Source organism: Sardina pilchardus, chromosome 7 (assembly GCF_963854185.1).
Source record: "Sardina pilchardus chromosome 7, fSarPil1.1, whole genome shotgun sequence".
NCBI lineage: Eukaryota > Metazoa > Chordata > Actinopteri > Clupeiformes > Clupeidae > Sardina > Sardina pilchardus.
The window spans coordinates 24,014,941-24,042,887 of NC_085000.1; the positions used below are offsets into that span (position 1 = coordinate 24,014,941).

General features: G+C 42.0%; 3 protein-coding genes across 4 annotated transcripts; 2 read left to right on the top strand and 1 right to left on the bottom strand.

The window, feature by feature from the left end:
* Positions 1–1,772: 1,772 nt before the first annotated feature.
* On the top strand, positions 1,773–16,005 carry usp11 (ubiquitin specific peptidase 11). Its single transcript, XM_062541406.1, has 21 exons — positions 1,773–1,933; positions 3,069–3,178; positions 3,520–3,650; positions 3,840–3,957; positions 4,410–4,555; positions 4,955–5,016; positions 5,438–5,537; positions 5,774–5,947; positions 7,139–7,297; positions 9,320–9,544; positions 9,674–9,757; positions 9,977–10,071; positions 10,813–11,016; positions 11,797–11,924; positions 12,220–12,702; positions 13,048–13,118; positions 13,609–13,721; positions 14,365–14,514; positions 14,969–15,084; positions 15,318–15,406; positions 15,615–16,005. The coding sequence occupies exons 1-21, from the start codon at positions 1,824–1,826 to the stop codon at positions 15,786–15,788; spliced, it is 3,042 nt and encodes a 1,013-aa protein (XP_062397390.1). The 5' UTR covers positions 1,773–1,823; the 3' UTR covers positions 15,789–16,005.
* A 2,812-nt stretch (positions 16,006–18,817) lies between these two features.
* zgc:86609 (ER membrane protein complex subunit 3-like) lies at positions 18,818–23,342 on the bottom strand. Its single transcript, XM_062541408.1, has 8 exons — positions 22,902–23,342; positions 22,723–22,780; positions 22,499–22,592; positions 22,279–22,383; positions 21,945–22,026; positions 21,628–21,707; positions 21,208–21,290; positions 18,818–19,496 (listed from the first exon to the last, which is right to left on the bottom strand). Exons 1-8 carry the CDS (start codon positions 23,054–23,056, stop codon positions 19,368–19,370), a joined length of 786 nt encoding a protein of 261 aa, XP_062397392.1. The 5' UTR covers positions 23,057–23,342; the 3' UTR covers positions 18,818–19,367.
* A 424-nt stretch (positions 23,343–23,766) lies between these two features.
* Positions 23,767–27,583, top strand: uxt (ubiquitously-expressed, prefoldin-like chaperone). Of its 2 annotated transcripts, none has more exons than XM_062541410.1 (7): positions 23,767–23,898; positions 24,054–24,196; positions 24,298–24,379; positions 24,482–24,549; positions 24,638–24,745; positions 27,126–27,189; positions 27,363–27,583. In XM_062541410.1, the coding sequence occupies exons 2-7, from the start codon at positions 24,114–24,116 to the stop codon at positions 27,420–27,422; spliced, it is 465 nt and encodes a 154-aa protein (XP_062397394.1). In that variant the 5' UTR covers positions 23,767–23,898; positions 24,054–24,113; the 3' UTR covers positions 27,423–27,583. The 2 variants fall into 2 exon arrangements, with proteins under 2 accessions (XP_062397394.1, XP_062397393.1); XM_062541409.1 differs by having other exon boundaries at positions 23,770–23,898; positions 24,082–24,196.
* Positions 27,584–27,947: the final 364 nt, after the last annotated feature.

Below are 27,947 nucleotides of genomic sequence, written 5' to 3' on the forward strand. Positions count from 1 at the left end.
GACTGATACAGCAGAATATAAAAATATCATAATGCTAAGAATGCATAGTTATACTGGAATACATTTAGTTTAACTTAATGGTTACTATATAGTTACTTTAAAACAGAAACTCTTTTGGGTCAACATGAACCAGTCAAGTCCTATGGCAGTTCGATCTTCTCATGTAAATCATATGCCATCAAAGTTAGATTTCAAGTGGGCCTACAGCTTACAAATCACCAATAGCATATGTTTAAGAAGATTTGTCATATCAGGACATGTTTTTACTCAATATGGTCATATGGAAAAAGAATTTCATTTTATATACTTGAATTTGTACATCAGATTATTCAATTGAGGTTGAGGTGGTAACTGCTATTTTCTTTTTGTACTGTAAGGAACTCAGGTGTTTTAATGTGAACTGAGAACATTCTCCTGATATAATTTTCACATTCATAGGATTGTTGTACTTTGAAAATAAACCCTCTCTTGGATGAGTCTAAGATTTGGGCATAGAGGCATTGCTATGTCTGGTACCATGCATGATAGAATAAATGTTTTAATGAAACAGATCTTTTGTCTCCTCTATAAGATAATTAGCAGTATGATATGGTTATGTCTGCATCAGATAAACTGTTTTAGAATTGGATAAACCTGGGAAGACTCATCCAGTGATAGCTGTTCACATTTTAGAGCATTACTACTCTGACAACTTGCAAAATAAGATTCATGTGCTATTTATGAAGTCACATAGGCCTACATACCATGACATTAGATTATCATGTGACTTTGAATATTTATGGAAATCGTGAGAAATTATTGATACATTTATTTATGTGTTTCATCCGAGTTTAAATATTTAAATCCCTAAGGTGCCACTACAAAAGACATGCCTATTGGTACACCACATGTTTTTATCTACACAGTACCCTGTTTTGTCATGATGACTAGATGAAAGAGAGTAAGGACCTTTGTGGTTCAAGGTAAGTCTTGACATGGTGCATGTGTATTACCACAGTTAGCATTCATAAAATATCTGTAGCCTACTGTAGAGTCTGTCCAGGTCTCAAGGCTACACATTATCTGAAACAGAATTTTCTGAATTTCTCAGTTGTTGATCTTTCAACACACAAGTGATAGGCAACCTTCATTTTTGTATAAAATACTGTGGTAAAGCTACATTGGGTGAATATAAAGCATAAAAGTGCTTCTTAACAATAAGAGCAATATAGCCATTTAAATAGGCTATATATATATATATATATATAGACCAAGGCCTCAGTGAAATATAGTCATTCAATGTGCCTGCAATGCATTTTGCTTCTCTGTTCAATAATGACATGTTGACACCTTGTGGCCATGGAGAGCAATGCATCTGTGTATGATGCCAATGTGACAGCCTGTAACAGTCAAAAATGAGTAATGAAATTAAACAGAGTGCTTTAAGTAGACAAAACTTAAATATAGCTTAGGCCTCTGACACCACTGTGCACAATGTTCTTTCAGACTTGAGACAGATAAGGTTAATGACTTGAAGAGAATAACAAGCTGATGTGTGAAATGCAGCAAGTCAACAGAACATTTTCACCCTCTGTTTGGTGGCCAACAGGTATAATAACTGAGAAAACAGTGCCCTTAAATGTAAAGGTAGCTGGACCATAGCTGGACCTACACCCATGGTACACCCTTGTTGCCCACACCCATATATGGAAATCAAACACGCCCTTTCGCTGGCAAGGAAGTCGTCACCGTTAAACCACTTCCTACTTCCTGCAAATACTTACTATTCCGGGGTTTGTATGCGGTGGATGTATTCAGAGCTTTACTGATATTTATGAATTATCATGGCTGCTATCACTTCTGCTTCGGCAACAGAACCTCCTGGACTAGAGACCCAACGGCGAGAGATCGAGACCATTGTACAGAATCATGAACTCCGAGCTGGGGATAGTTGGTAGGCTCTTACCGCCCTCTTGACTGACACCCACATAGAGCGAACACTGGCGCTTAATAACAAGTGAAAAATCTGTTTTACCTTCTCGGACAGCTGCCAATTAATGTTGGTGTAACTTACTCTTAATTGGCCTTTCAAGGTTTTTGTAAGACGCGTATAAGTTGAAGAAGCCCTGATACCTTCTTCCTAGCTACTGCGCGGACACTCAGTGATCCAACGTGTCGTTAGCTGGTCGCTAATATGATGGGTTTCTGAAATAAGCTGGTGACGTTTGGTGACTTTTTGTGCTGGCTAGCTAGCTATTTAGCTAGCTGTTGGCTAAATAGCTATTTGAGCAATACATTACGTCGTAAGGTGAAATGTGTCTGGTGTTCTCTAAGAGATGACAGCAATAGCCATTAGCCCTTCTCACCTGTGACATTGTTTGGGCGGACGTTTTAAAACACATTCTGTACTAATTTGACATACAATTGCAACTGTTAAAATGCTAACGTTATCTAGCTAATGGTAGCTAATGTAAATAGAATTGGCCATTGGCTGCGCCAGAAAGAATAGCAGGTGTGCTGTACACATTTACATCGACAGAGACATAAAGAATCAACTACAGTATCATAATGATTAAAGTTAACCTAGCATATTGGCTTTGTACCTGTAAATAATACATTATTTTAACTTGATTTATATTCATCTCTTAAGTTTCACTTTCCAGTTGGCCAGCTACTCTTGTTACTTTCGTTTTTTTCCACGATGACCTACAGAAATTCCTGTCTAGTTTTCCTTTCGCTTAAGCGCTGTAACCGGTTCGCCTACCAGAAATAAATTGTCAACAGCAAAAAATGCATTTGAAGTTGAACACACTCTTTCCCAATTTTCTCGTAATATACACTACCATTTTCATAATTAGCGTTTCAAAACATTATTTCTGCTTTTGTTTGACATCACAACTGCTAAGACCGAGATGGTACCATTGGCATTGTCACATCTTGAGTTCAAGGCCTCGAAAAAATAAACGCATCACACATAGCAGGACTATAACCCCCTTACCTCCTTTGCTGCTGCTGCTGCTGTTGTTGATAGTGTGTGTGAGAGAGATGTAGCTGAATGCAATGGTTTAACTGTGTTTGTTTCCATGTAGGTATTTAGTGGAGAGGAGATGGTTTGAGCAGTGGAAAGAGTATGTAAAAACTGGGGATCAGAACTCTTCGTCCTTTCCTGGACAGATTGATAACACAGAGCTCTTTGAGGGTAAGCTTCTGTTTGTTCAGACTCCTATTGTATGGAAAGTAATCTTGAATGTTGATATTCTGGGAAGTAACAATGTCTTTACTGTATGGAATTCATGATAAAATGGTATATTAGATAGTATTAACAGTAGTAGTAGACAGCATGATTTCCCCCCCAAAAAAACATTTATTTGTCTCTATAACTGGGTTGTTTAAATCCCCGTCGATGACAGCTTTTTTTCATAGCTGCCATTTCAGACCGCATTCGAGACATCACAACAGAGAGAGGTGCAGAGAAAATGGTGTTCACCGTGATGGAAGTAGCACCTCGGTGGATTGATCAAGCTATTTTAATCCCCCCAGATTTGGATTCATACCACCTAAAGGAGCGCCTGGTGGAGAACGAGGACTTTGTGTTGATCCCAGCAGAGGCTTGGCGCAAGTTGTTGGCCTGGTATGGCCTGGTGGATGATCAGCCTGCATTAGAGCGGAAGGTAACTAGCTTAACTGTGCTGACTGATACAGATAAACTCGGTGAGACAAGTAGTGTCGGTTATGTCACCGTGTGGCTGTGTGCAGATGTGGGGAGTTTATAGAAGAATTTGTTGTTGTTGTTGTTTTTTCTTGCTGCTGCTGTTTTTTTAAATGAGTATATTGTGAAGAATCTGGCTGGTACTTTACAGGTTGTGGACCTACCCAGCACTGTGAAAGTTGAGGTCTACCCTGTGGAGGTCTTCCTCTGCCTACACAGCAACATGGACAATGTTGCGACTGCGAAGTTCAGCAGAGTAGACACCATACGTGAGTGGTGCCCACTTTGTTCCTCTGCTATTGCCATTTGCGTGTTATTATAGCATGAACATATGTGTATCTATCATAAGGGATGTCTGCAGCAGAACAGTCGAGAAAATACTCTTAGGAAGATAAAGGAAGCAGTCTTGTACTCATGCTGACTACTCCATTTGATGCACAGAAGTACCAACTCTTCTAATTCGTTCTGCACCGAAGATAAAGAAAACTGTGTTGCCTTTTGGAAAAATTAGTTGATACATGTTGTAACACAACGTGTGTGTGTGTGTGTGTGTGTGTGTGTGTGTGTGTGTGTCCGTCCGACCGTCGGTTATGTAAAAAGGTTCATCTGACCTGATTTAAATGCAGTGTCATACCCTTAAAATGAACAGGCTATAATAATGAAGTCGGAGGTTAAATGTGAATGTAATAATGCAGCTAAATTTGATTTTGGGGCCCCACAGAGACCATTGAGAAGATGATGAGGAAGCAGTTTGACGTTGGCGAGAGCGCTGAGACACGGCTCTGGATGAAGAGCTCCGACACCAGCTGTGAGCGCCTGCGAAACATTTACGTGTCCGTCCTTGACTCCTGCCTCAGCTCTGGGATGGTGAATAGTTGCGCCTACACACACACACACACACACAGGCCAGTATCACATGCTCTCACTCAGATAACATATTCATAAACCATCAATCTATGTGTAGATGTCTGTGTGTACAGAGTTATATGCACTCTCACAACCACTTAAATCACAGTCTCGGATGCATCACTGCCATCTGTAGTCTGACTGACTGCTGACCCCACCCTGCCCCTAGCACACACATAACTTTCCAGCACGTACTCCTGTTCAAGTGCTCCACACAACTACAGTTGCATTCAATAAGTCCAGTCCAGACATGTCTGTCCAGGGTCGTTTCCTCACCGGAGGCCTCCTGCTCTGAGCTGGGTTGTGTGCTGCGCTGTGCTGTGCTATGCTGTGCTGAGACTTGCTCTGCCTGTGTTGCAGACGGTGATCATGGAGATGAGAAATGCGGACGGGACCTGGCCGAGCTCCAGGCCTCAGATAATGTGAGTTCCCCAGTGAACAACAGAAGCCTCAGGGCAGGCTGCCCTCTCTCTGTTGTTGTGCTTTCTGTTTTGAAGCGGGTGTTTTTTGTCTGCGGGCAGTAGCAAAGTCTGGGTCTGTCATTTGACACCATTGTGTGTCAAAGATCCAGAATCCAGAACCGGAATCGTTCGTTATTTATAGAGAGTGGGATTGTAGACGTAAGGGAGATTCTGAGCTGATGAAAGAGGTTCTGGGGGTGATGTTGGGTCCTAACTCTGATGAAAGAGGTTCTGGGGGTGATGTTGGGTCCTAACTCTGATGAAAGAGGTTCTGGTGGTGATGTTGGGTCCTAACTCTGATGAAAGAGGTTCTGGGGGTGATGTTGGGTCCTAACTCTGATGAAAGAGGTTCTGGGGGTGATGTTGGGTCCTAACTCTGCAGGAGGAACTCAGCGGAGGAGCAGGACTCGTACAGGGGGCAACCCGGGGTGTGCGGCCTGACCAACCTGGGGAACACCTGCTTCATGAACTCTGCACTGCAGGTTAGAACTGGACTGTGTCTCTCATGGGAATATTGCCTCTATGCTTTAAAGTGCAGTGAACCATTAACTTGTAGTATAGTATGTTTTCCGGTTGTACTAATTCCTGTATAATGCCTTCAGGAAGTGTGTTTGCTAATATTAGAGTTGGTGTAAGCCCAGGCGGACTACTTTGCAGAGTTTTGGATATGCAAATTCATGATTTGGTTCTTACTGAATATTGCTGTTTACTTTCCTAGTGTCTTAGTAACACACCGCAATTGACCGAGTACTTCCTCCGCAACGCATACCTCGAGGAGCTCAACTTCACCAACCCCCTGGGCATGAAGGGAGAGATCGCCGAGGCCTACGCTGACGTCATCAAACAGATGTGGACTGGCAGGCACTACTCTGTGGTTCCGCGTGTCTTCAAGGTAAGAGTGTCAAAGGTCAAATGTCGTGAAAACCACATTGGCATCCGTTCACCAGTCCCTTCATTCAGTGTGTGCTCTAATGATAAATAAGGAGGATGCTATTTTTAGCATTGAAGCTACCATACATGACAGCACCTGCCTGCAGTCATAGCCTGAAAGCCAAGTAAAGGCTCCAGTGTGCTTGTCCGGTTTCATTTGCGTTTGCCTGGGATGATGACTATGAGTAGTACTGCATCATCCGAAGGCTAATAAAACATCATAACATTCTCATTTGAGAAGTTATCGCTGTGATGTGCTGTCTAAAAGGCCAAGCTTGAATTATGTCAGGGATTATGGACGAGCACAATTCGCAACAAATCAGTTCTATCTCAGTTTAAATGTATTGGTTCACACAATGCAGTGAGACAGTCTAGCCCTAGGCCCTGGGGCAGTCACAAACAAGGATATGTTTGCTTACAGGAAACAGATGATAAGAGATGTTTAACTTGATTGCACTGTTTGCCTGATCAACATATCTTGTGCAGCAGATTGCACTGTTTGGCTGATCAACATATCTTGTGCAGAAGGTATAATCTCTCAAAGTGGAATAGTCCCATTCCTGCATATTGGGTGAATAAATCCAATCTGCATGTTTTAAATTGCTAGTCATACTCACACTCAAATTGAAATGTCTGCCTTGTAGTTTGAGGGTTTGCCTTTTGTCTTCTTATGAGACATCCCAAGCTTTGGTGACCAATGGCAGCGCCCATTGGTGATGTGACAGAGATTATTTCTGTTTTACTGGATCCGTAAGCTTGTAAACCACACCTTTCGAAACAGATGAGCAAGCAAATAAATCAGAGCATGTTTATGACTTTGCCTTATGCTGTCTTGGCCTATGAGTGTCTGACTGTGTGTGTCTGTCAACCTGTCTGTGTGTCTGTCAGCTGAGCCAACTCAGCTTCTGATCTGAAACATGTTATCTTAATGAGGTCTTTCCCAGCAGCACATTAAAAGGTTATTTCCCACAGCTCATTAAAGCAGGTGCACTGGCTAAGGACAGCCATCTAGCTTAATCTCATATTGTATGCAAACCAGTGCAACGCTAATAAATAGTCCATAAACTGTATTATGTAAATGTGACTCAGTAATAATTCTGAGGACACTGCCTAAACCGTGTGTGTGTGTGTGTGTGTGTACGCGTGTGTGCAGACGAAGGTGGGCCACTTTGCCTCGCAGTTCCTGGGCTACCAGCAGCACGACTCTCAGGAGTTGCTATCCTTCCTGCTAGATGGCCTCCACGAGGACCTCAACCGCGTCAAGAACAAGGAGTACATCGAGCTGAGGGACGCCGAAGGCCGACCTGACCAGGTAACGACGGCTGACGGCTCAAAATATAAAACAAATCCTTATTTAACCCTCTTACTTTATGCGAGGAGAGTAATATGACTATAAAATCGCGATTAGGATACCAAGGTCCCTTTATGGCCTCTGATTCCCTTGAACGCAAAGGAGAAGGAAAGAAAGGACACATGGAAAGGAATGTTTGGATGGAGGGCTGAGATCTAGTTTTCCAGGCTTATTTTCATGGTCCGTCATGCCTCAGGCTAGAGCACACATTTCTATCCATTGTTGCTGTTGTAGCCAGAAAAGCCCTCTGGCGTTGTTATGTATTGACTTTCCGTAATAACAGTTGGCCCCAGGGGAGAGTCCGTGCAGTCAAGATGAATGACAAGGTGGAGACAGGCTGCTTGGGTGGTGAAGGGGGTGATGGCAGGTGACTGGCCCAAAATCTGATGCAAGTGTTGAGTTGTGCTATATAAGGCCCAGGATCCCGTGCTGCACCTTCTGTCAAATCTGTGGCACGCACACCCTGTTGTCATGGTCCACGTGTCTAAGGCTCAGATGGACATGAGTTATGAGTACCAGAGTGGGGTACGCCCACAGTGGGCTGGTGACAGACAGCCTGGGGTTTGTGCAGATGCTAATTAGAGAGGCTGTGGTGGAGCAGGCGTGACTGATGGTCAGGTCTGGGTCTTATGCCAGGTGCTCACAGGATTTATTGAGTCAAATGTGTTCAACTCGTGTAGGAAGTTGGCGCGCAGGTGCATAGTAATTACTTTGGCCTAATTAGTGCCATAAACCCAGATTTTCTAGTTTTGTAGAGACTGACATAGTTTTGAAGGTTTTTCTTTTGCCGTGTCGTGGATATTTCAAAGATATTTAAAATGGAGAGTTTGTGTTGAGTGTGACAAGTTAACAAACCACTTGACCTCTTTGCAAGTCAGCTACATCTGTTTTAAAGCATATGTCCAGAGTAAAAACAACATAGGGTCTATTTACTGTAACAAGTTCAAACTCTTGATTGAGAGCAAAATGACATTAAGTGGTAAGAGTATAGAGCTAGAGTATGGAGCTAGAGCGTGGACTTTTAGTGAAATTAAAGGGGGCAAGAAAGCATGTAAAAAAACAAGCACTATTTTGTACCACTTGCAATGCTAAAAATAATTACACTCTTGTGGTAGTGTGGTGAGGGTCTCTGCAGACAAACCATAGTGTTGGTAGCAGAGTTCCTTAAATAACAGCCCGTGGGCCACATCTGGCCCACAAGAGCCAAGTGAGTGGCATGTGCCTGTGCCAACATGCGTGTGTCAGCCATGTAGACAAGAATGCCAGTGTATTACAGGGAATTCTCACTGCATCCGAGCGAGCAACTGTTGTGAGGTATTGAATACTCTCTTGTCTACATTGAATTCGTTAAATATGCGTTTTTACTATTTCAAAATAGCAGCGCAAGTGACAGAAAGAAAATAGAAACGAGAGATCCAACTAAATTTCTTCTATAAACACCTCATTGCGTTGCACACCACAGCAAACTACCAGCTTCATGTTCAGGCTATTCCAATTGAAAGCAATATAGCCTAATTAAACTAATTTGCTTGCTCGTGCCACATGAAGTAGTTGTCAGAATGTTGCCAATTTGCTTTCAGAAGTGCAGTAAATGAAAATGTTTTTGGTCAGAGTGATTATTTAGAAAATTATTAAATGTTTGTGGGTGTATGCGTGTTAAATCCTGGATGCTTTGGCCCTTGGTTTGGTATGCTTGACATAATTTGGCCCTTGGGCAAGACTGTTTGGGGACCCCTGGTGTACTGAGAGGTTATAACAAGACATGTATCAGAAGGAATTGCCTGGCTTCGTGTTCCGGTAGCGTCAAATCAGTGAGCTTGTTTCTACTTCTTCCAGCGTTGTGTAGATTTGTGCAGCGCTGCAATACCGATTTACGCTTTAAGTGAATCCATAAAATCGGAAAAAGGTGGACCGGTGACATTTTAAGGGTATGGTTTGTGGGCCTAGAATCAGAATCTGTGACGAGGCATTTTCTTTCTGTAGGAAGTAGCAGAGGAAGCGTGGCGTAACCATAGGCGACGAAACGACTCTGTGATTGTTGACACCTTCCATGGGCTGTTCAAGTCAACGCTGGTTTGTCCAGAATGCCACAAGGTCTCGGTGACCTTTGACCCCTTCTGCTACCTGAGCGTCCCCTTGCCGGTCAGCAAGGAGAGAGTGATGGAGGTGTTCTTCGTCTCGCTTGACCCAGGTGCCAAGCCGGTTCAGGTACACACTACCCAGCCCTGGGAAACATTGATTGTAGCCTAGTTATGTTCCCCCTTTCCTCATATATATATATATATGTAATGTATATATATATACATTTTTTAATATTCTTTATTTTGATCTGTCTAGCATCGAGTGGTTGTGCCTAAAGCTGGTAAGGTGATTGACTTGTGCATCGCCCTAGCCCAGGCAACAGATGTGCCAGCCAATCAGGTAAATCATACCTTTGAGACCCTCTTTTTTTCTAAGTGAATGCTGATGCAGATAATTAATTAAATATTAACTATTAATCCTAATTTGTGAAATATGAAACATTTGTAGAGATGTGAATGTACTTTCATTGTAGAAAGTGTATGTTGTGAAAATGTGTGCGTGTAATGTGTCTGTGTGTGTGATTACCTTGTGTTCATTTGGTTCCTTTTCCGCCCTCAGATGGTTGTGGCAGACGTGTTCAACCACCGCTTCTATAAAATTTACCACTCTGACGAGTCTCTGAGCTGCATTCTGGACCGAGATGATATATTTGTGTAAGCTTCCTGTTAACCAACCACCGTTAATATTAACCGTAGCTCCCACTCATTGCAAATTAAAGCAAATGCTGGCAGTGCTACAGCACAAAGATGTACAAACAGAAATCAATTCCATCATTGCAAAAGAGCAGAACGTTCAAAGATTGCTTTGGCAAAAATCAGGGCAACAGATATGTCATTTTAAGGCATGTTTAATGTGACTGAGCAAAGGAATTCAGATCAAATCCTCTATCTGAAGTCTAAATGGTCTGTTACAATCAAGTCCATTACATGGATCCTGGCCAGGATTTCAGTATTCATGGGTTTCATCAGGTCCCTTTCTACAGGTGTATAAAATCAAGCACCTTGATTATCAATGCAGACTGCATGGTGCTTGATTAAAGCACCTGTGGAAAGGGACCTGATGAAACCCATGGATAGACGTGTGATAATCAGCAGTGACTGTCACATGCCTGTTGTGCAGTGTGCACTATACAGCTCTGGCCACTCTGTCATTCTGCAGTCTTGAGTACCTGTGCTGTGTATGAACAGCGCCACCTGCTGTCATAATGAGGAAATTGGCTCTTAATGCTAGTTTTTGCTAGAGGTGTTCTCAAGTGATGCACTGTACATTATTGTAATGTACTACAATGTGCTGTACTGTTGTGTAGTGTTTCTGATCTGAGGGTAATGTATGCTGAATGCAAAGTATTGATAAAGGTGCGTAGAATGCTCACCTGGTTGTCTCCTCTCCGTCAGGTATGAGCTGAGCAGCGGGGCGGTGGAGGATGACGGGGAGGAGGTGGTGCTGGCCGTGTACCTGCGGGAGCGCCCCCACTACCGGGACTACGGCTCGGGCAGCAGCTACGGCACGTCGCTGTTCGGCCACCCGCTCCTGATGGCCGTGCCCCGCGAGCAGTGCACCCGCGACGCCCTCTACTACCTGTTCCTGCAGCGCCTGGCGTGAGTCCCGCACACACAGACCATGGAGTCATGGAGACTCATGGGGTGCCTCTCATTCAGTGTTTATATGTCCTCCTTCGCTCCTCGGGCCTTGATCCTCGCTGATCTACATAAAGAAAGATAGAAGAAGGGATAGACTATCCCATTGTTGCCGCCCCAACATTCTTTATGTACATCAGTGAGGATCGAGGCCCGAGGAGCGATGGAGGACGTATAAACGCTGAATGAGAGGCATCTACAGAGTGCCTCTCATTTGTCTTTTAATATATTCTCCCTTCCTTCCTCGGGCCTCGTCCCCACTGATGTAGATGAAGAATGATGGGGCGGCAACAATGGGATAGTCTATCCAGTGCTAGTTATAGATCAGTGGGAACGAGCCTGGAGGAGAGCGGTTGAGAATGGGCCATGGAGTGATGTGCTACGAAGGCTGCTCCTCTTTTAGCTACAGTAGTGACACTGAGACGGCTGTGGCAACTTTGATATGGTTCTTGTGCCAGGTCGGAAATAAAGCTGATGCGTAACTGTATCTGTGACCTTAAGGGCGTCAGGTTCATTTCCCGAAATATGATGTAGTTGTACACCTGGTTAGTTGGCAGTGCTCTCACACTACTGTGCCCCTCTGTGCCACAGTGAACACTTAGCTTAAACTTGAAATTTTAACTTAACTCTTAGTGTGTTTAACATCTGTATCTGTACTGTATCTTCCTTTTCAAGTTCAGGTTGTCAGTTATGCTAAATATCCTTTAATGTTTTTGGGTGTGATTGCTTGTGCGGTTGTAGGCGCTACGTTCACACCCCGGATCCCTCGGATGAGGTTGAGGAAGAGGAGGCTGATGATGAAGGTGGCGAAGAGGAGGATGAGGAGGAGGAAGAGTTGTACAAGACCCAGACCAATGGACTGGGCATCGGTGAGTGTTTCTTTGTCAAAATAGCCTCTGTGCAGAAAGACAGTGTTATGTTGTTTATACATACTAAAAGGAGATCTCTATTTTTCGAGGACACATGTACTGAAAAAAACCCTTTAAACAATCGGTTTGAACTAGCTTGAGTTGCTATCTCCAACAGCTAAAGCAGCCAGGCAGCTACAGTGCTACACTCTGAGGGCATGTCTATGAGCTTCCATGTGATTGGCCAGATTTCTCATTTAACCTGTTTGTTCTATTCTGTTTATTTGTCTGTCTCTTACTCTAAAAACTCAACCAGACAAAGGAGATGATGACTGTGAAAAGGCGGGACCATCCAAGCAAGCTGGCGAGGAGGACGAATCCACCACTAAGATGACGCCATCAGCGGGCCAGGCTGACGGACAGAACAACGGCCAATCAGAGCCCAGCTCGGAGGACGCGGCCAGCGACCCGGAGAGGGGCAGCAGCTCGGAGGAGGGCCAGTCGGCCGGCAGCAGCAGCGCCGACACAGCCACCCAGTCGGACGTGGCCACCGCCGAGGCCTCTGGGAAGGCGGAGGACCAGGACGAGGAGGACGAGGAACAGGGGGAGGAAGACGACGGGAAGGGCGGGGATTCGACGGCTACAGCCGGTGCGTCGTCGGGGAAACGGCCGGCGGGGAGCGGGAGGAATGGGCAGGGCAGGAAGAGGCGGAGACCGCTCTTCACCATCCAGGCGGTCAACTCCAACGGCACCACGGAGAGAGGGATGGGCGAGGGGGGCAGCGCCTTCTCCTTCAGCTGTGAGTGACCTCCTTTACCACACACACACACACACACACACACACACACACACACACACACACACACACACACACACTTGCATAGGTGGTTTCCGTCTCCAAACACGTACTCTTGCAATCTCCCAAACACATCTGTTGACACAGTCTCTTCGACGCAACCTTTCTTAGCCGAGTGCATGGCCAGTATTGCAACAGTTGTGAATCTAATGCTCACACACAAACTTAGTCATACGCAACATCCACACAGATAAGATGGTGTCAGAATTCAGAAGTCCCCATACATATGGTGTGTTTATGAGTGTGGTCTTGTAATCTGAAGTTGGTTTCCTCTGATGCCATCTGCAGCTCAGCCTTACGTGGCCATCGACTGGGACCCTGACATGAAGAAGAAGTACTATGACGACAACGAGGCTGAGGTAGGCATGTGTGGGGTGACACACACACACACGCACACACACACACACACACACACACACACACACACACACACACACACACACACACACACCATCTTTCCCATGTTTGTATTTTTGTCTTAGTGATGTCTCAAGTATGGCTCAGTCACTACAGTGAGGGAGTTGGCCTCTCAAGTAGGTGGAGATTAACTCTGAGAGTACAATGGTGACTTCGGCGAATGCAGCAGGTTTAAGCTCAGAAGAGCTGAGCCACTGTGGGGGGCCTGAATAGTCTGTGGAGGACTCTTCTTCTATCTTCTATCTTCTATCTTCTAAATGACCTGGACAGTTTTTCAGCATAATATACAGTATGTGCGCGTGATGGTTGATTTTGCCTGAATGTGGGTGGCTATATAGGTATGAAGAATTCCAACTCGGCTCGCACTTACAAACACAGCAATGCATATATTTGTAGAGTTGAAGTCATTTTGTCTGTTTGTGTGACCAACAGAAATACGTGAAACACGCCAGCATGGAAGTCCCCCATCAGCAAACTACTGTGCAGCTGCAGGAATGCATCGAACTCTTCACCACCGTGGAGACCCTGGAGGAGGAGAATCCCTGGTAATGAATTACCCCTCCTTCGCCTCCGCCATCCCCCTCTCTCTTTCTCTAACCTTAGGGTGATTCATCACCGCACGTTAAAAACACACACACAAAAGACCTCAAGCATTCTAATTATTAACTGCTCATGTTATTAAAATGCAGACATGGGCATTGAGATGGCCTGTTGAAAACACACAGACTCCTCGCTAACACATTCATCATCATCATCCACAGCCATTACTGTAGTTTCATGGATGAATTATAATGGAGTCATTTAGCAGAAATAATTATAGCGGTCTGAAGCAGATTTGTACCGTTGGATACATAATTGTGGCTTTTGAAATCAATGAAACCCATCATGGCTGATGTTAAATTAATACTCAGCTACAACACAATTACTGAAATGTAATTCAGTAGTAGACACTAAATAGAAAAAGATTTAAGGGAAAAAAATGTTTTAGAACTAGAGTTGTGAAGTAAAACTGGGGGAAAAACAAGTAATTTCATAAAATGTACCATTGAGTTTTATTATGTTATCAAAGGTGTATAGGCATCAACTGATTTCTGAGGGCCTTTGGTGTAATCTGGACAGAACATTCACCATGACACCGTCCATAACATCAGTGTGTTCCGTCTCTGTGGTGTGTGTGTGTGTGTGCAGGTACTGTCCAGTGTGTAAGAAGCACCAGCTGGCCACCAAGAAGCTTGACCTGTGGTCTCTACCAGAGGTCCTGATCATCCACCTCAAGCGCTTTTCCTACACAAAGTACTCCCGTGAGAAGCTGGACACAATAGTGGAGTTTCCCCTGCGGTGAGAGAGCCCATCCTCCCATTGCATGCTGTGCAGTTATTATTATGAAAACAGAAATGTAGTAAATCGAATGTGTGTGTGTGTAGTACATCTAGTTAATAATATATGGCCTATTAAGGGTGATAAATGAGGCTTACAAGCACCAGTTTATGGAAACGTAAAAGTGTTTAATTTATGATTCATAAAATGATATAATTGTTGAGATCAGTTACAGTATCAAAACATGGCTTATGCAATGGTCAAATGTCAAATGGCTGTGAGAGACTCTGCCGCCTGCCTCCTCTGGCTTGGTGATGAATGCCCAGCTGGAGATGTGACAGAGCCTGTGGGGCTGATGACAGGCTGATGGTCATCTGCCGAGGGGTCCTGCTGTGGCAGTGACATGAGATCCCCCCCTCTTCGCTGTTTGTTCATTTTATGGCTCTTTCTCTCTCGACTCTCTCTTTGGTCACAGAGAACTGGACTTCTCCGGCTACCTCTTGCGAAAGCCCGGGGCCAATGGGGAGCCTCCCAGCCGCTACGACCTCATGGCCGTGTCGAACCACTACGGAGGCCTGAGGGATGGACACTGTGAGCACCAGCCCTTCCTCTCTATGTTTTTGCTTATACACATACATATCAGATAAAACCGTTTTTAACTCTGTTCAACACTGTTCAGTTCCATGCAACTCCACATGTAGCTTTTCACAACGCAAACGTGACCTCTGTCACATGACTGGATAACCTTTATGAATTATTAAAGTACTCATGTGAAATTCTTTATGATCTAGAGCCAAAGTCAGCATCTCTTTTTCTCCTCTCAGATACCAGTTATGCCCGGAACAAAGACAATGGGCAGTGGTATTACTTTGATGACAGCAAGGTGACCTATGCAAGGGAGGATCAAATAGTGGTACGTGCGGAAAACTAATTGTAATGCTCTACAGTTTCTTCCTAACAATGACTCAGTCATTGCACAAGCAAGCCTACTCTGTGTGTGCTTTGGGTAAACTTTTCTGAACTTTGTGTGTAAGTGATTCAGAGTTCATTCACTGACCATTCCAATTTGATCAACGAAGTAAAGAAGGAAAAAAAACATCTCGCTCTCTTTGTCTCTGCAGACCAATGCTGCCTACGTTCTGTTCTACCAGCGCCAAGACAAGATCCGTAAACCCACCCTGCCTGCCCCCGCAGATGGTTGCGCTGCCTCGGTGAAGCCCGCCAACGACTTCACTTCCTCCGACCACGACGGCCTGGCTGCTGCTACTTCCTGTGTCAACATGGATACTGACTGAAGCTGTCTCTCTTGACTTCTTTTTTCTTTTTTTCCCGGTCTTATTTCGTTTGATCATTTTGTTTTCCTACCATCCTCTTTTGGGTGTGTCTGGATTTTTCGTTTTTCAGAAAAAAAAACAACAAAAACAAAAACTTGAACCTTCTACCTCTTTGCGAACATGAAAGCAGAGGAAGAGGCTAAAATCTCAGGCCAAGGAGAGGAGGTGGAAGGGTGGAAGGGTGGAAGGGAGGGAGGGAGGGAGGGAGGGAGGGAGGGGATGACTAAGAATGGGGAAGCGACCGGGGGCGACCATAGCAGATGAGAGAATGGTGCGTGGTGGTTTTGTAGGGAAGCGGGCAGACGGGTGTAGGCAGATTCAGAAGCGGAGGGCGAATATGTCTGTGTTTTTCTGCTTTATTATCTGTTGCAAACATCCCTTACGCTCAGAATGTGTGGGTTGTTGCCACATGTTGTTGATTTTTTTTTTTGTTGTTGATTTTTTCTTTTCCCATTCATTCAAATGGTGAATGTAGCTACTGCAAATGACTAGGCAGGAGAAGCATTAAGAGGGCAGCCAATTTTATTCCACTGTGTCTGACTCAGTTCCTGCCACCCCTCACCACTTACACCAGCAGTTGGCTTTGTAGAGTACGCTACAGCTCACACGATCTGAAAAGGTGACATCTTAGAACAGTGATCAGTGGCTGAACAGGAAAGGATTCTCTCTTTTTTTTGTTTTTTTTTGTCTGTCAAACAAGTATCAGTTATCTCAGAACCGCATTCCGTTTCCCCTTCCCTCCATCATATCAGGGACTGCATGAACAGATGTGGCTGACGAGTTGCAATAAGTGATCCTGCAAGGCAAGCTGAAAGACCACATACTTGTTGCTGAGGCGTATTTTATGTAAAGACAGATGTGGTTGAACAGTTAGCTTTGAATCTTGTGATAGATTATTTATTGATCATTTTAAGATTAATTATGAGGGACACTGGTGGGACTTTGTGTTTGTTTGTTTTTCTTTCATAAGTATGTTTCCTGGTGCTTTCCCAGTGGTATCAGAATGCTTTTAAAACAGATCTTCCACTTGTTCTTTTAGAAAGTAAACCTCTGTTGCAGGACACAGATTCATATTTCTAAGGAAGAGTTTGTATTTATCTTTTGCAATAGATGCAACGACAAAGCATTTAAATTTTACTCTTTTCTGTTTTGCCCCAAACACTTGTGCAATTTCTATATTCCTTTGAGCAACGAGAATATTTCAGCTAAGTGCTTTCTGGATAGAGCTCTTGATCTGTTGATTTTTAAAAATTGCATCTGTACAGTATTTTTGTATTGTATTATCTTTGATCATCTGGATCAGATGCAGGGGACTGGTGATCTTTACTTTTATTTTGTTTATAGATTGAAAATATTATTATATTGTATACGCTTCTTTTGATATAAATAAATGATGATTAATAGGCTTGAGGGAGATTTTACACTTTGTCCATTTGTTGCTTTTGGTATATTATTTTACCATCCAGTGATGGGACTCATGATGCTTTCCTTTTTCTGGAATTTTGGATTTAATTTTAAGTGCCCTGTTATGAATATGAGTGGACTGTTTGGCCAGGTCATGGGTAGCGTGCTGATCATTTATTGTTGTGGCAATTCTGAGGGTTACCAACTTGGCACACCCGATACCTATGGTGGCAAGCAGGCTGTGGTTTGACATCCACTTTCTCCTATGTGTTAAAACTGCTATCTCCTTCACATATATATGGCTAAGTGTTCAATGCTCAAAGGTACTTCACACTTAATTGCTTGAAATTTCACTTGTTTTTCGTACAGGATGTACACAGTCAATCAGTGGCTTGGATAAGTAATTGCAAAAACAACAAAATCTGCACTGTTCTTTGTATAGCACAGTCTGGAAAACTGCTGTAAATTAGAGAGGACGTCTGCGGGTGTCGCGTTGCTTTTGCCTTCACGTTGACTGTGGTGGTGCCTCCACTACCTTCCACTTAAAGTATTAGGATATTTTAAATGTAGACACACTGACTAGGAGTATATTCTGCTGCACGTGTGAGCACATCACATGGAGCTGTGTTATAGATACTGTTTTATATACTCTCTTAACAGCCAACAGAATTATTTTTTTATGCTGTCAAACTCAGTGTTCACTGCTGTATAATCAAAAGAGGCTTCAGCTGAATTTTTCACTTGCTTGTCTTCCATTTGTACTTTGGGATAGGATGGAACAGTCCCTACTCGAGGGTAGCCGTAAAATAATTTGAGAGAGAACGCCAGCAGAAGTTTTGCATTTTGATGATTTATTCAGGACTCTTTCCACTAGAACTTCTTCATTGGTGGACTCTTGACTCATTTTATGGACTACTTTATTATGTTTAGTGCAGTGTGACTGCCTTTACTTCATGGGCAAATAAGTATGAAATAAGGCTGATTATAAATTCATAGTTTTATAACAAACGTTAGAGTGACCACTGACAGGTTCAAAAGCTAGTGAAAACCTACCAAGATGTATTGGAGAATGACTCAGGTTTAGGCATTTTCAGTTGCTCTGATTTTAAAAATGATTTAATTTTTTTGGAAATGTTTTGTCCTTTAAAAGAGCAATTTATTGTATGTGTTAAACTGCAGTTGATTTAACTATTGGTCTGGACCACAGAATAAAACGAAGAGAATAAACCAGTTTTTCAATAACTTCACAAGTAACTCAGTGTAATAAATGGACATTTGTCCAGACTGTGCACACTTATTTTTCTTTTTTTCTACGGGTGAGGTGCACAAATGTGCACTGTTATTATTTTTTTTCCACTGGGCATAATATGAATGCATTTCCACAGTTCTTTTTTCATGTAATGGGGAGCCATTATACTTCATACTGTACAAAATCAATGAACTGTAAATAAAAAATGCTATTTAAAAGATCATGTGATGTGTAGAATTTTTATCCTGAATTTGAATGTAGACCGTTTCTTCTTGGACGGTATCCTACCTAAACCATAAATATTTATCATAATGAAACCACTGGATGAAACAATGTGTTTATATGTCCACAGGTATTTTTTTTATTAAATATGTAAAACAATCTGACAATTTTTCAACTTTCAGTAGTAATGAGTAGAATGGGGACACTCGATTCAGGTATATTCAACTACAGCAGAGAAGTGGATCATTTGGCACTGAATTTAAAAAGGTGCAAAAGCCAGACATTCAAGTGGAAAAAGCTTTGAACAATACGGATTCATGACAAACTCTCTGATTTCTCTTAACAAATATAACATAGAATATAAAATACTCAAAAGAGCATGGGACGACCGACCCCTTTGGAATTATTTTTAATGAATGTTATGAAAAACTAGGTTGTGTTATGTATGAATATAAACGGCTGGTGTGTTTTTGCTGCACCGTTGGATGTTAAATATCCCTCCTCGCCATCGTTTTGTTTCTTTCCTCTCCATAATCATCCCATACTTTAAGACATTTTCAGTGAACGTTCAGACGTCCATCTGGGCCACATGTTCACATAAAGCAACTGACCAACCAACTGACCAGTCTCATTCCAAGTACCGAAGGACACTCGGGAAGCTATCTTCAGAAGACAGGACGTTTGAGCTCCTGACTGAAGAGGCCTCGGAAGTTAAGGTCTTGAGCCATCAGCTCTTCCTCCACGTTCTCCAGGGCCCACTTGTGCTCAACGATCTCCAGAGCCTCCCATTCACTCTATAGCAGCACCAAAGACAAAAACACTCAATTCACTATTAAATAACATTTAATTTGCTCTTCATTAACACACTGATCTCATGGTGCTTCTCCCACTCGACTCGACTTGTGTGTTGAGGAAGGTGACAGACTGCAACCTGTTAATAATTTATTCCTTTTCCTTGTCACTGACACATGACGTTGCAATCCTAATTAGTTCTTCTCGTTTACTTTCTAAATATTTCAGGAACTGCTTCCTACACTCATTAAAAAGGCCACATTCTAGACCAATGGTTCTTGAGTTTTACAGGCAAGACAACAGTGGAGAGTATTGTGCAGTGTTTCCCACACATAGACACATTTGTGGCGGTGCGCCACAGATTCAGCACCGGCCGCCACATATTGCGTTTCGTTATTCTTTTATTTATTTATTTATTCATTCTTATTTTGAAACGCTATTGAAAAACACGCAGCATTCGTAAAGCTGAATTTCCATTCCCTGCGCTCCCTCACGGTCACTCGCCCCTCTCTGTCACTCGCGCGTCTGTCTCTCATACACACACACGCGCACAGCCCCTACCCTCCGTGCACACCGCGGCTGTCTGTCTCCATGAAAACCAACGAGATCATCCCTGGAAGCGTGGTCGGTGGTCGCGCTGATGCACCTGACGCTGCTCGGGTAGAAGCATTAAGTTCTCCCGCAACTTTTGTAGTCTATGCGTGCAACTTAATTACCAAACAGTAGAAGTAAACTCATTCTCCTTGGCCCGCTCTCGTGCGCGCTCAATGGACAGCCGCCCTCCACATGCACATTTAATCCAAATAAAACATTCACAATGAAGGACGCATTGACGCACAGAAGACGACTAGCTAAATTACTGTTATATTCGGTTAGCATCATTAGTATGCTAAAGACATTTGATTAAAACTCTTGCATTCAAGTTGACTGACCAACAATGTTTTTCAACTCCAAGACTTAAAAGGGCCTGTCCCAAGGAGAAAAAGTATTAGCTTACCTTGAAACTTAAACACATGTGGGGAAACTGAACAGTCCAACCAGTAGAGTATGATAAGCTTAGCCTGCTATGTTTACAATGTTTTGAGGCTTCAACCAGACAGCTGAATTTAAGAAGTGGAGTTAGTATAATAATGAATAGTATAATAATATAAACTGCATTTGCTGTTATGAATATCAAAAATGTCAGTATAGGCCTATATAATGTAAATAATTACATAATGTGTGTGTTTCAAATAAAGACAAGCTTCACATATTGGTAAAAAAAATAATTGACATTATATGAAAGGAGAGCGATAAAAAGGCAATGCAATGAAAAATATGGGTGCAACCCCCTGCACCCCCCCGCCTAATCTGTGGGAAACACTGCATTGTGGCCTCAATTATTTAAAAATATGACAACACATACAGCTAACTGTAACATACCATTGAATACTTCTGAAAAGATCAATTGTTTTCAACTTGCTTGTATCCAAAGTGATTTCCAAGTGAGAACTAGCACTAAAGCTACATTTCAAATGAGAGCTTACTATAACAACACATACTACAAACACCACAAGAGGACACAAGTGCAGAACTACCAGAGGATTAGAGTGCAGAAGTCAAGTGAGGATACATATTTACATTACATAGGGGATTTTATTTGTTGCTTATAGGTACCTCAGGATTTCACTACAAAGGCTATGTATAAATACAATGTATAAGCACTGGGTGTACCTTGAAGGCCTTATTTGGGTCAGGAGGCATTGCCATAGCAGCTCCAGTCATCTGGTCCTGCATGATCCTTGACTGATCAGCAGCTTGTTAAAAGTCACACACAAAACACAGGTGAAATTTAGCACAGCTAACATTTAGAATATACACAAATATATAACTTAAAAATCTGTTTGGCATCTCATTTGACTTCAATATGAACCAATATTAATAAAGGTTTATTAACTAATTGACAAATATAAATCAAAGCAATGAAATGTTCTGTGGATGGGCTGCATGATAAAATCCTAAGATCTTAGAACTGGTGTATTGCTATGCTTGCAAACTGCAGAATATTACGTCTTTTAACCCATAATCTGATACAAGTCTATAACACTTCTGAAGGAATGTTGAGGGTGTGTGTGGGATAAGAGTCCAGCTTACCATTGTCCTGTCCAAGGATGAGACTGTACATGCTGCGCAACCCAAAAACATTGAGGAAGTACCAAGAAGCAGAGCTCACCCTGTCCAAACCAACAGAATGTGCATTTCAGAGTGGAATGAAGATGAAATTCATTGTCTGTGGCCTACACAATGTCTGTGTGTGATTTATGGCAAAACAACCATAAAAGTTAAGGATTAATGATGCTGCTTCATATTCTTAATCCATGTTCCATTGAAACACTCACGACTCAGGTATACAGCCAAAATCTACTCTGAATCACAAGTAACGATATGAGCAGAAGGCCTTCAGAGCTTACCAAGAAGCATCAAGTGACAGCAGCTCAATTCCTCTTTGAAGCATTGGTTTGAACCGCAGGGTCAAGGGAAAGGGGACTTTGGCTTGGGAAAAAGTAACAAGAATTGTTATGAGACTATGCTATGTGCAGGAAGAGGGATTTCATTTTTGAGCAGAGTAAATGATAGATCTAGAGAAAAAGATAAATCTGAATCATGCACATCTGCACAAGTCTAGCTCTTCAATTCTTGAATATTTTTTATCATAGCTTCCCAACTTGCACTTGTACCCACAACTGTCTGAAAACAGACTGAATGGAGACAAAAATTGATTAAAAAAAATGTATTTCTCAATACTTGTGACGAAGCCGGAAAAGGCCCAGTTTATCCATCCACCAATCACGATCATCGGAAGAACATTTGTCAAGTTTCCTTTCATCATGTCTGTCACCATACTGGGATCTGAAATACAAATACATGCAATGACAATATGTGAGTTTGGATACAGTCATGGTTTGGAGGGAGTGATCAGTAATCTACTATTATGTACAGACATAGTAAAGGACATGCGCCTCACCCGTCATGGGGTTTTTAGGAACAACCTTTCTCTTGACTTTCTTGAAAAACCCAGTTTCTGTATCATTGAAGTAATGCTTTCGCATAGCAAATGACTGCAAGACAAATAACGTTATTTTCACCAGCACAACAGTAAATGAGGGGAATTATCTTTGCGATGGACTGACATAAGAAAAGGTCTGTGCCTAAAAGAATAAAGTCGATATGCTGCTTGTTTGTCATTACCTGTTTGGGTATGTACCTCCCATTCTCTCTCAGTATTCGGCTCCTCATTAACACTTGACTGTAAAGACAGACGGGTTCAAAGAAAGCCGTACAACGTTACAACTAATACAATAAAACAACAAAATAGAAGTATGCCAGAACTCTACCACAAACTTACAGAGAAAGAACTGTTCTCTCACCTGTCAGACACTTGTTCAAGATCCACTTTCTTGTCACTGTGCAAAAGTTGTGTGACATAATGACGGATCACTCCAACGAAAAAAGTAATAAAGACAATTGGTAAAACTACCCAAAGACGGATACTGGAATCCAAAAGCAACTCTGGTCCAGACATTTTGAGTTTCACTGGCGTTCGCCTGCTTGTTAGCCAGCAAGCTAGGTAGCGTTCGAGCACTAGTTCCCTAAGTTACCGTTGTAGGAAGCTCACGGATAATACTTGTTTAGTGTAATTTATGGCAAATGTGGATATTTAGGCTCAGCGGAGGCTAGCAACAAAGTAGTAGTCATGAAGACAAAAAGTCAAACAAATAACGATTCCAAGGACATATTAATCTTACAAGCCAGCGCCACGCTAGCCATCCCTGCAGGCTGTGCCGAAGTTAGCAATGCAGCACCGCCGCAGCCAACCAGGAAGAGGTGGTCCTCAATGACCTTTGACATACATCGATGTTGTGCATTTTATTCCGATCAGAATCCGAGTTACTTATTGGAAAATGTATGTGGTATATATAAAGGTTTGTTGATGTGTATATACATTTAGTGTTTATTATGTTCACAAAAAAGTTTGTATCGTAAAAAATACCACATGTGTAGGTCCACTCAATTTCAAAATAAAAGTTTAAAACCAAATAACGCACCTAGGAGTAATTTAAAACGGATCGTTTTAAATATATATATAATAAAATCAAAAGCAAACAGCTTCATGTGGCATCTTAGAATTTCAGAGTCATGCACACCCTGTACATTTTAGGAAAAACTATGACTGTAAACCTAGAATGCAGAGACTTTTACATTGGAAATTATTTCCCACAAATCCAAGCGGGAGGAAATGCATGTGTTTTAGGCACGGTTTTACTGTAACATCACTTCATAAGCAACTGACAGAGTTGTTTCAGTTGAAGCTAATGTGTAAATTCTAACATTACCTATGTAAAGCCGCTTCAAAGCTCTGATACGGTAATGTGTATGGTTAAACATTTTGCATGTAATAATTTCGTACAATATGCATGCATGGAAGAGCGATTGCTGTTCCTAGTTTTCATCTTACCTTACTTAGCACAAAGTAGTGTCTCTTGTATATTGTCATGTAACATTAGATGTTGATCTCGCAGATTTATCACAGATTTCTTGTAATCATAGCTGAGGCCTTATGTGGACGCTAGACATACAGGATGACAACTGGGACGAAAAACATTGACGAGAAGGTGCTGCAGTATGAAACATTTCTCAACGAGGTGTTGAAAAGGGATTTGCAGTAAGTGTGTGCGAGTCTCATGCACATCGCCTTAAAAGTTTTCTGACATACGTTGTTTTTTTCCCTGCACGTCTACTAATCTGAAGTCTCCGTTTTGACAGGAAAGTGTTGGAGCAAAGAGATGACGTGTATGAAAAGATTGCACAGTATCTGCAGCTAAAAAATACAATTGAAACCATAAAGGTACAATTTCAATTTACCATGCACAGAGACACACTGAGCAGGATTAAGTCCATTTTGAAAGCTTGCAAATGTCCTTGTCAACATTGCTCATTTTCTGTGTAGGACTCTGGAAGTAGTGATCTTAAGACAGAGGTAGATCTTGGATGCAATTTCTATGTCCAAGCCCATGTGTAAGTGTAAAGGTGTCTCACCTAATTGTCTCATAGTGAAGTAGTCTCTTGTCACGATTATGCCTAAGGTTACATTTACTGTTTGTAGGCCCGATGCCTCAAAAATATTTGTGGCTGTGGGATACGGATTTTTTGTGGAGTTCACACATGCAGAAGCCCTGAACTTTATTGAGAAGAAGACAAGTCAGCTCACAGCGTGAGTATCTAATACACAAGAAGCAGACAACTCAATACTATTTTTCTTACTCACCAGTGCCTACAAGGAGAGAGTATCATTCTGTGATAAATGAAATGTCTATTCACTCATTTCCACTCCCCCATATTGTTACATATTTTATGCAGTCTATGGTTGCTACACATTGCAGAAATCAGTGGATTACTGATTAAATCATTATGTAGGTCTTGTTCAATATACATCTTGATTGACTAGGCTTTCAAAGTAAGGTACAGTACCGTGGGCCAAAATTGCATAAAGGAGTTGTTGACCTTGAGCTTGCAGTATTCCTGACACGTGACATGGCATACCATCGGCCCTCTCCATTTGTTTCTTCAGTTCAAACAGGCGCAAAGTTGTATCGTGATATCCCCAATTTGTACATAGTGACCATGAGAATTGCGTTCAGAAGTGCTTTTTTGTCATTTCAGCTGGTCCACATATTTGATAAATGTTCTCACTGCTTTCGAATGAAGGGCTGTCGGAAATCGTCCACTTTCCAAATCCAATTAATGATTAACACTTAACTATGTACTAATTAGCACTCTGGAACAAAGCGTTCGAAGGAGACAATGCAGACAGGAATCTTTGAAGACTGTTGATCTTTATTCACCGTATTGCAGTGATAGTACAGCCCAAACTTTGTTCAGACCAACTTTCAGGCAATAGGGAGAGGGAGAGATGTCGTCAGCTGACGCCCTCGATGTGATCTACCTGTGGATGGCTGCGGCCTATCTTTTATACCCCTTGGCCCTGAGAAGTGCCCCTCTCGCGCCATTCCCAAAAACACCCTTTAACCAATCAGCATCAAGCAAGGTCAAGTGTATTGGTGGAAATCACCTTTCTATCATGCATACCGTAATTATATATGCATACTGTGTTAACCTTGTTTTTCTGGTTCTTTCCAATTTGGGGATAAGAAGGGTTCTTATCTTGTTTACTTCATAACCGGCAGTGTCCACCTGGCGCCTGTCCTTGCTATGTCCCCACCAGCTGATACCCTCACCTCTCCCTTGACCATTGAACAAAAGGAGATGTCTTCTCCTGGTAAACAGAGTGCTCTCCCACACCCCATTTCTCTGACTGTCCTGACGGTCTGTTCTGCTCAAGATAGTAAATGAAGAGCTCACTGCAAACACAATAGGCCCAGAAACGCATACAGCAAACAGAGTAGGCCCAAAAGCCTACAGTAAATGCAGCAGGTCCAATATTACAGCTTATGAAATCATGACTAGGCCTACATCATTTGAATCATGAAAAAACACCACAGGGCCGTACTTTCCTACTTTCTTAAAACTAAAAAAGTCACATTACTGATTAATACAAATGTAGTTTTTAACAAACAAAATTTGCTTTTGAAATAGTTTTTCATATTTTGTTTCTTGATAGTCTTTCCCATTGGTGCGATTTGGCTGGATCTTTCCACACCAAATCACCCAGAGCCTTGTCCATATTATGGATTTTCATGGGGAAAAAAGCCTGTTAAATATGTATATTTAGCGTCACTGGGGAAGAGGCTTTATAGAGTGCACAATTAATACATTTTCAATTAAATTTGCCATTTTAATCAGTGCAATTGGCTAATGGCAAAGGCTGCCATTAAGTGCAGCTTGCAACTCTGTCCCAATTGTGTGTCTGATCACATCTATGATATTTCCATTCATGTCGTCCTCCTTCACAGACAGTGAATCTCACCTACTGTAACAGGAGTGCTTTGCTTCCACTTGGCATGCTCACCACTCAGAAGTGGCTTAAAGTGACTTATAGTGACATTTGGAATGTTGAGCTGAAGCTTGATTTTCCAAAATTATATCGCAAATTAAATTGCAATAGCAATATCTGTAAAAAGAAAACTGTATCTAACTGATAATACAGACGCTGAGATTTGGTTTCACTTTGGTGTGGTATAACGGGGGGAAAGGTCTGCAGTTGTTTAACTGCTCTTGTTAAGAAGCAATACAGAATCTTAAAACTGCCCACCTAATTGTTTTGATGTTTAAAGTTGGAGTCCCAAACAAAAAGCTGTCATGTCTGCTGGTCTGAATGAACTTGGCAATTGCTCTGTCGCTAGTTTGGAGTTTAACACGGTTTTAAACTCCAACGCCCAACTCCAACTCCAGTTTAAAACCGTGTTAAACTCCAAACTAGCGACAGAGCAATTGCCCCCTTATGTCTGGCCTGAATCCTCACCAATGCCTTAAATGGATTTAGCTGACATTTATGTGGATCAGGACATTTTATGAACAAGCGTGTGAACCAGCATGAATTCAGGAACACAGAAACTCAGCACACCTTATCTTTACACCTATCTTTGCATATTTATAATGAATGTCACATAATGAATGATGTAATGCATTTTCAGATATTCAGAGGTACTAACGAAAGATTCTGCCAAAATCAAGGCCAATATTCGCATGGTACTAGAGGTAGGTTTTCAAGCCTAAGCTAAATATAATATTTTTCTTCCTTTTTACTCTAAAACAAAATGTCTAAAGCAGAACAAAATGATCCATTTAAACAAATAATTATGGACAAAATTGGCTATCCTTTTGACACTTCAAAAGAAAATCACACATAATTTACATTTTCTTTGTTTCAGGGTCTCCGAGAGCTTCAAGGTTTGACTGATCTTCCTGAGCCAAGGAGGGAGGTCCTGTAGAGCTGTTGTATGCTTTGCTATTGGGCTTCATGTCATGTTTCAAACATGGTCTTGTCTGTGCAATAAAATCTCACTCACTGTTAAAATTGGCCTCCCAATGGATGCACCAATTATGTTTTCATGTTGCTGTCTAGTTTGCAGTGATTAAAATCTATATTTTTGAACTTCTCTCTGTCTTGAAATCTTTTAGTGAAATCTTTATCGAAACCTTGGCATGCTGTGTGGTGGAAAATTAAGGCTTCCTTTATTGTAATTACTGCAATTAATCATGGGTCATTCAGGCACTCGAGTAAAAAAAAAAACCTTGAGAAACCTGTATCGCTATAGCAACATCATAAACTCTTAAACCCCTCTTTAACCCCGCATGAACTATTAAACCATGCTCATTTCTCCATTTTTGCGGAGAGACCACAGAATGTTTTTTTTTTAATTTTTTTTTAAACATAAACATTTGAAGTGTCATCTTTCAAATGCAGTCCTCTCCTTAAATGAAAGTCAGCTCTGGATGCTATAGTAGGCATAGCA

Bases quoted from the DNA above. Each gene is read 5' to 3' on its own strand.
- usp11 (XM_062541406.1), top strand. From the start codon at position 1,824: ATGGCTGCTATCACTTCTGCTTCGGCAACAGAACCTCCTGGACTAGAG. The intron at 12,703-13,047 runs GTGAGTGACCTC...TGCCATCTGCAG, and splicing joins CAGCGCCTTCTCCTTCAGCT to CTCAGCCTTACGTGGCCATC. The intron at 15,085-15,317 runs GTGAGCACCAGC...TTCTCCTCTCAG, and splicing joins AGGCCTGAGGGATGGACACT to ATACCAGTTATGCCCGGAAC.
- zgc:86609 (XM_062541408.1), bottom strand. From the start codon at position 23,056: ATGTCTGGACCAGAGTTGCTTTTGGATTCCAGTATCCGTCTTTGGGTA. The intron at 22,027-22,278 runs GTATTGAGAAAT...CTTTTTCCCAAG, and splicing joins CTTTTCCGGCTTCGTCACAA to CCAAAGTCCCCTTTCCCTTG. The intron at 21,708-21,944 runs GTAAGCTCTGAA...TGGTTTGGACAG, and splicing joins CTGTCACTTGATGCTTCTTG to GGTGAGCTCTGCTTCTTGGT.
- uxt (XM_062541410.1), top strand. From the start codon at position 24,114: ATGACAACTGGGACGAAAAACATTGACGAGAAGGTGCTGCAGTATGAA. The intron at 24,197-24,297 runs GTAAGTGTGTGC...CCGTTTTGACAG, and splicing joins GTGTTGAAAAGGGATTTGCA to GAAAGTGTTGGAGCAAAGAG. The intron at 24,550-24,637 runs GTAAGTGTAAAG...TACTGTTTGTAG, and splicing joins TTCTATGTCCAAGCCCATGT to GCCCGATGCCTCAAAAATAT.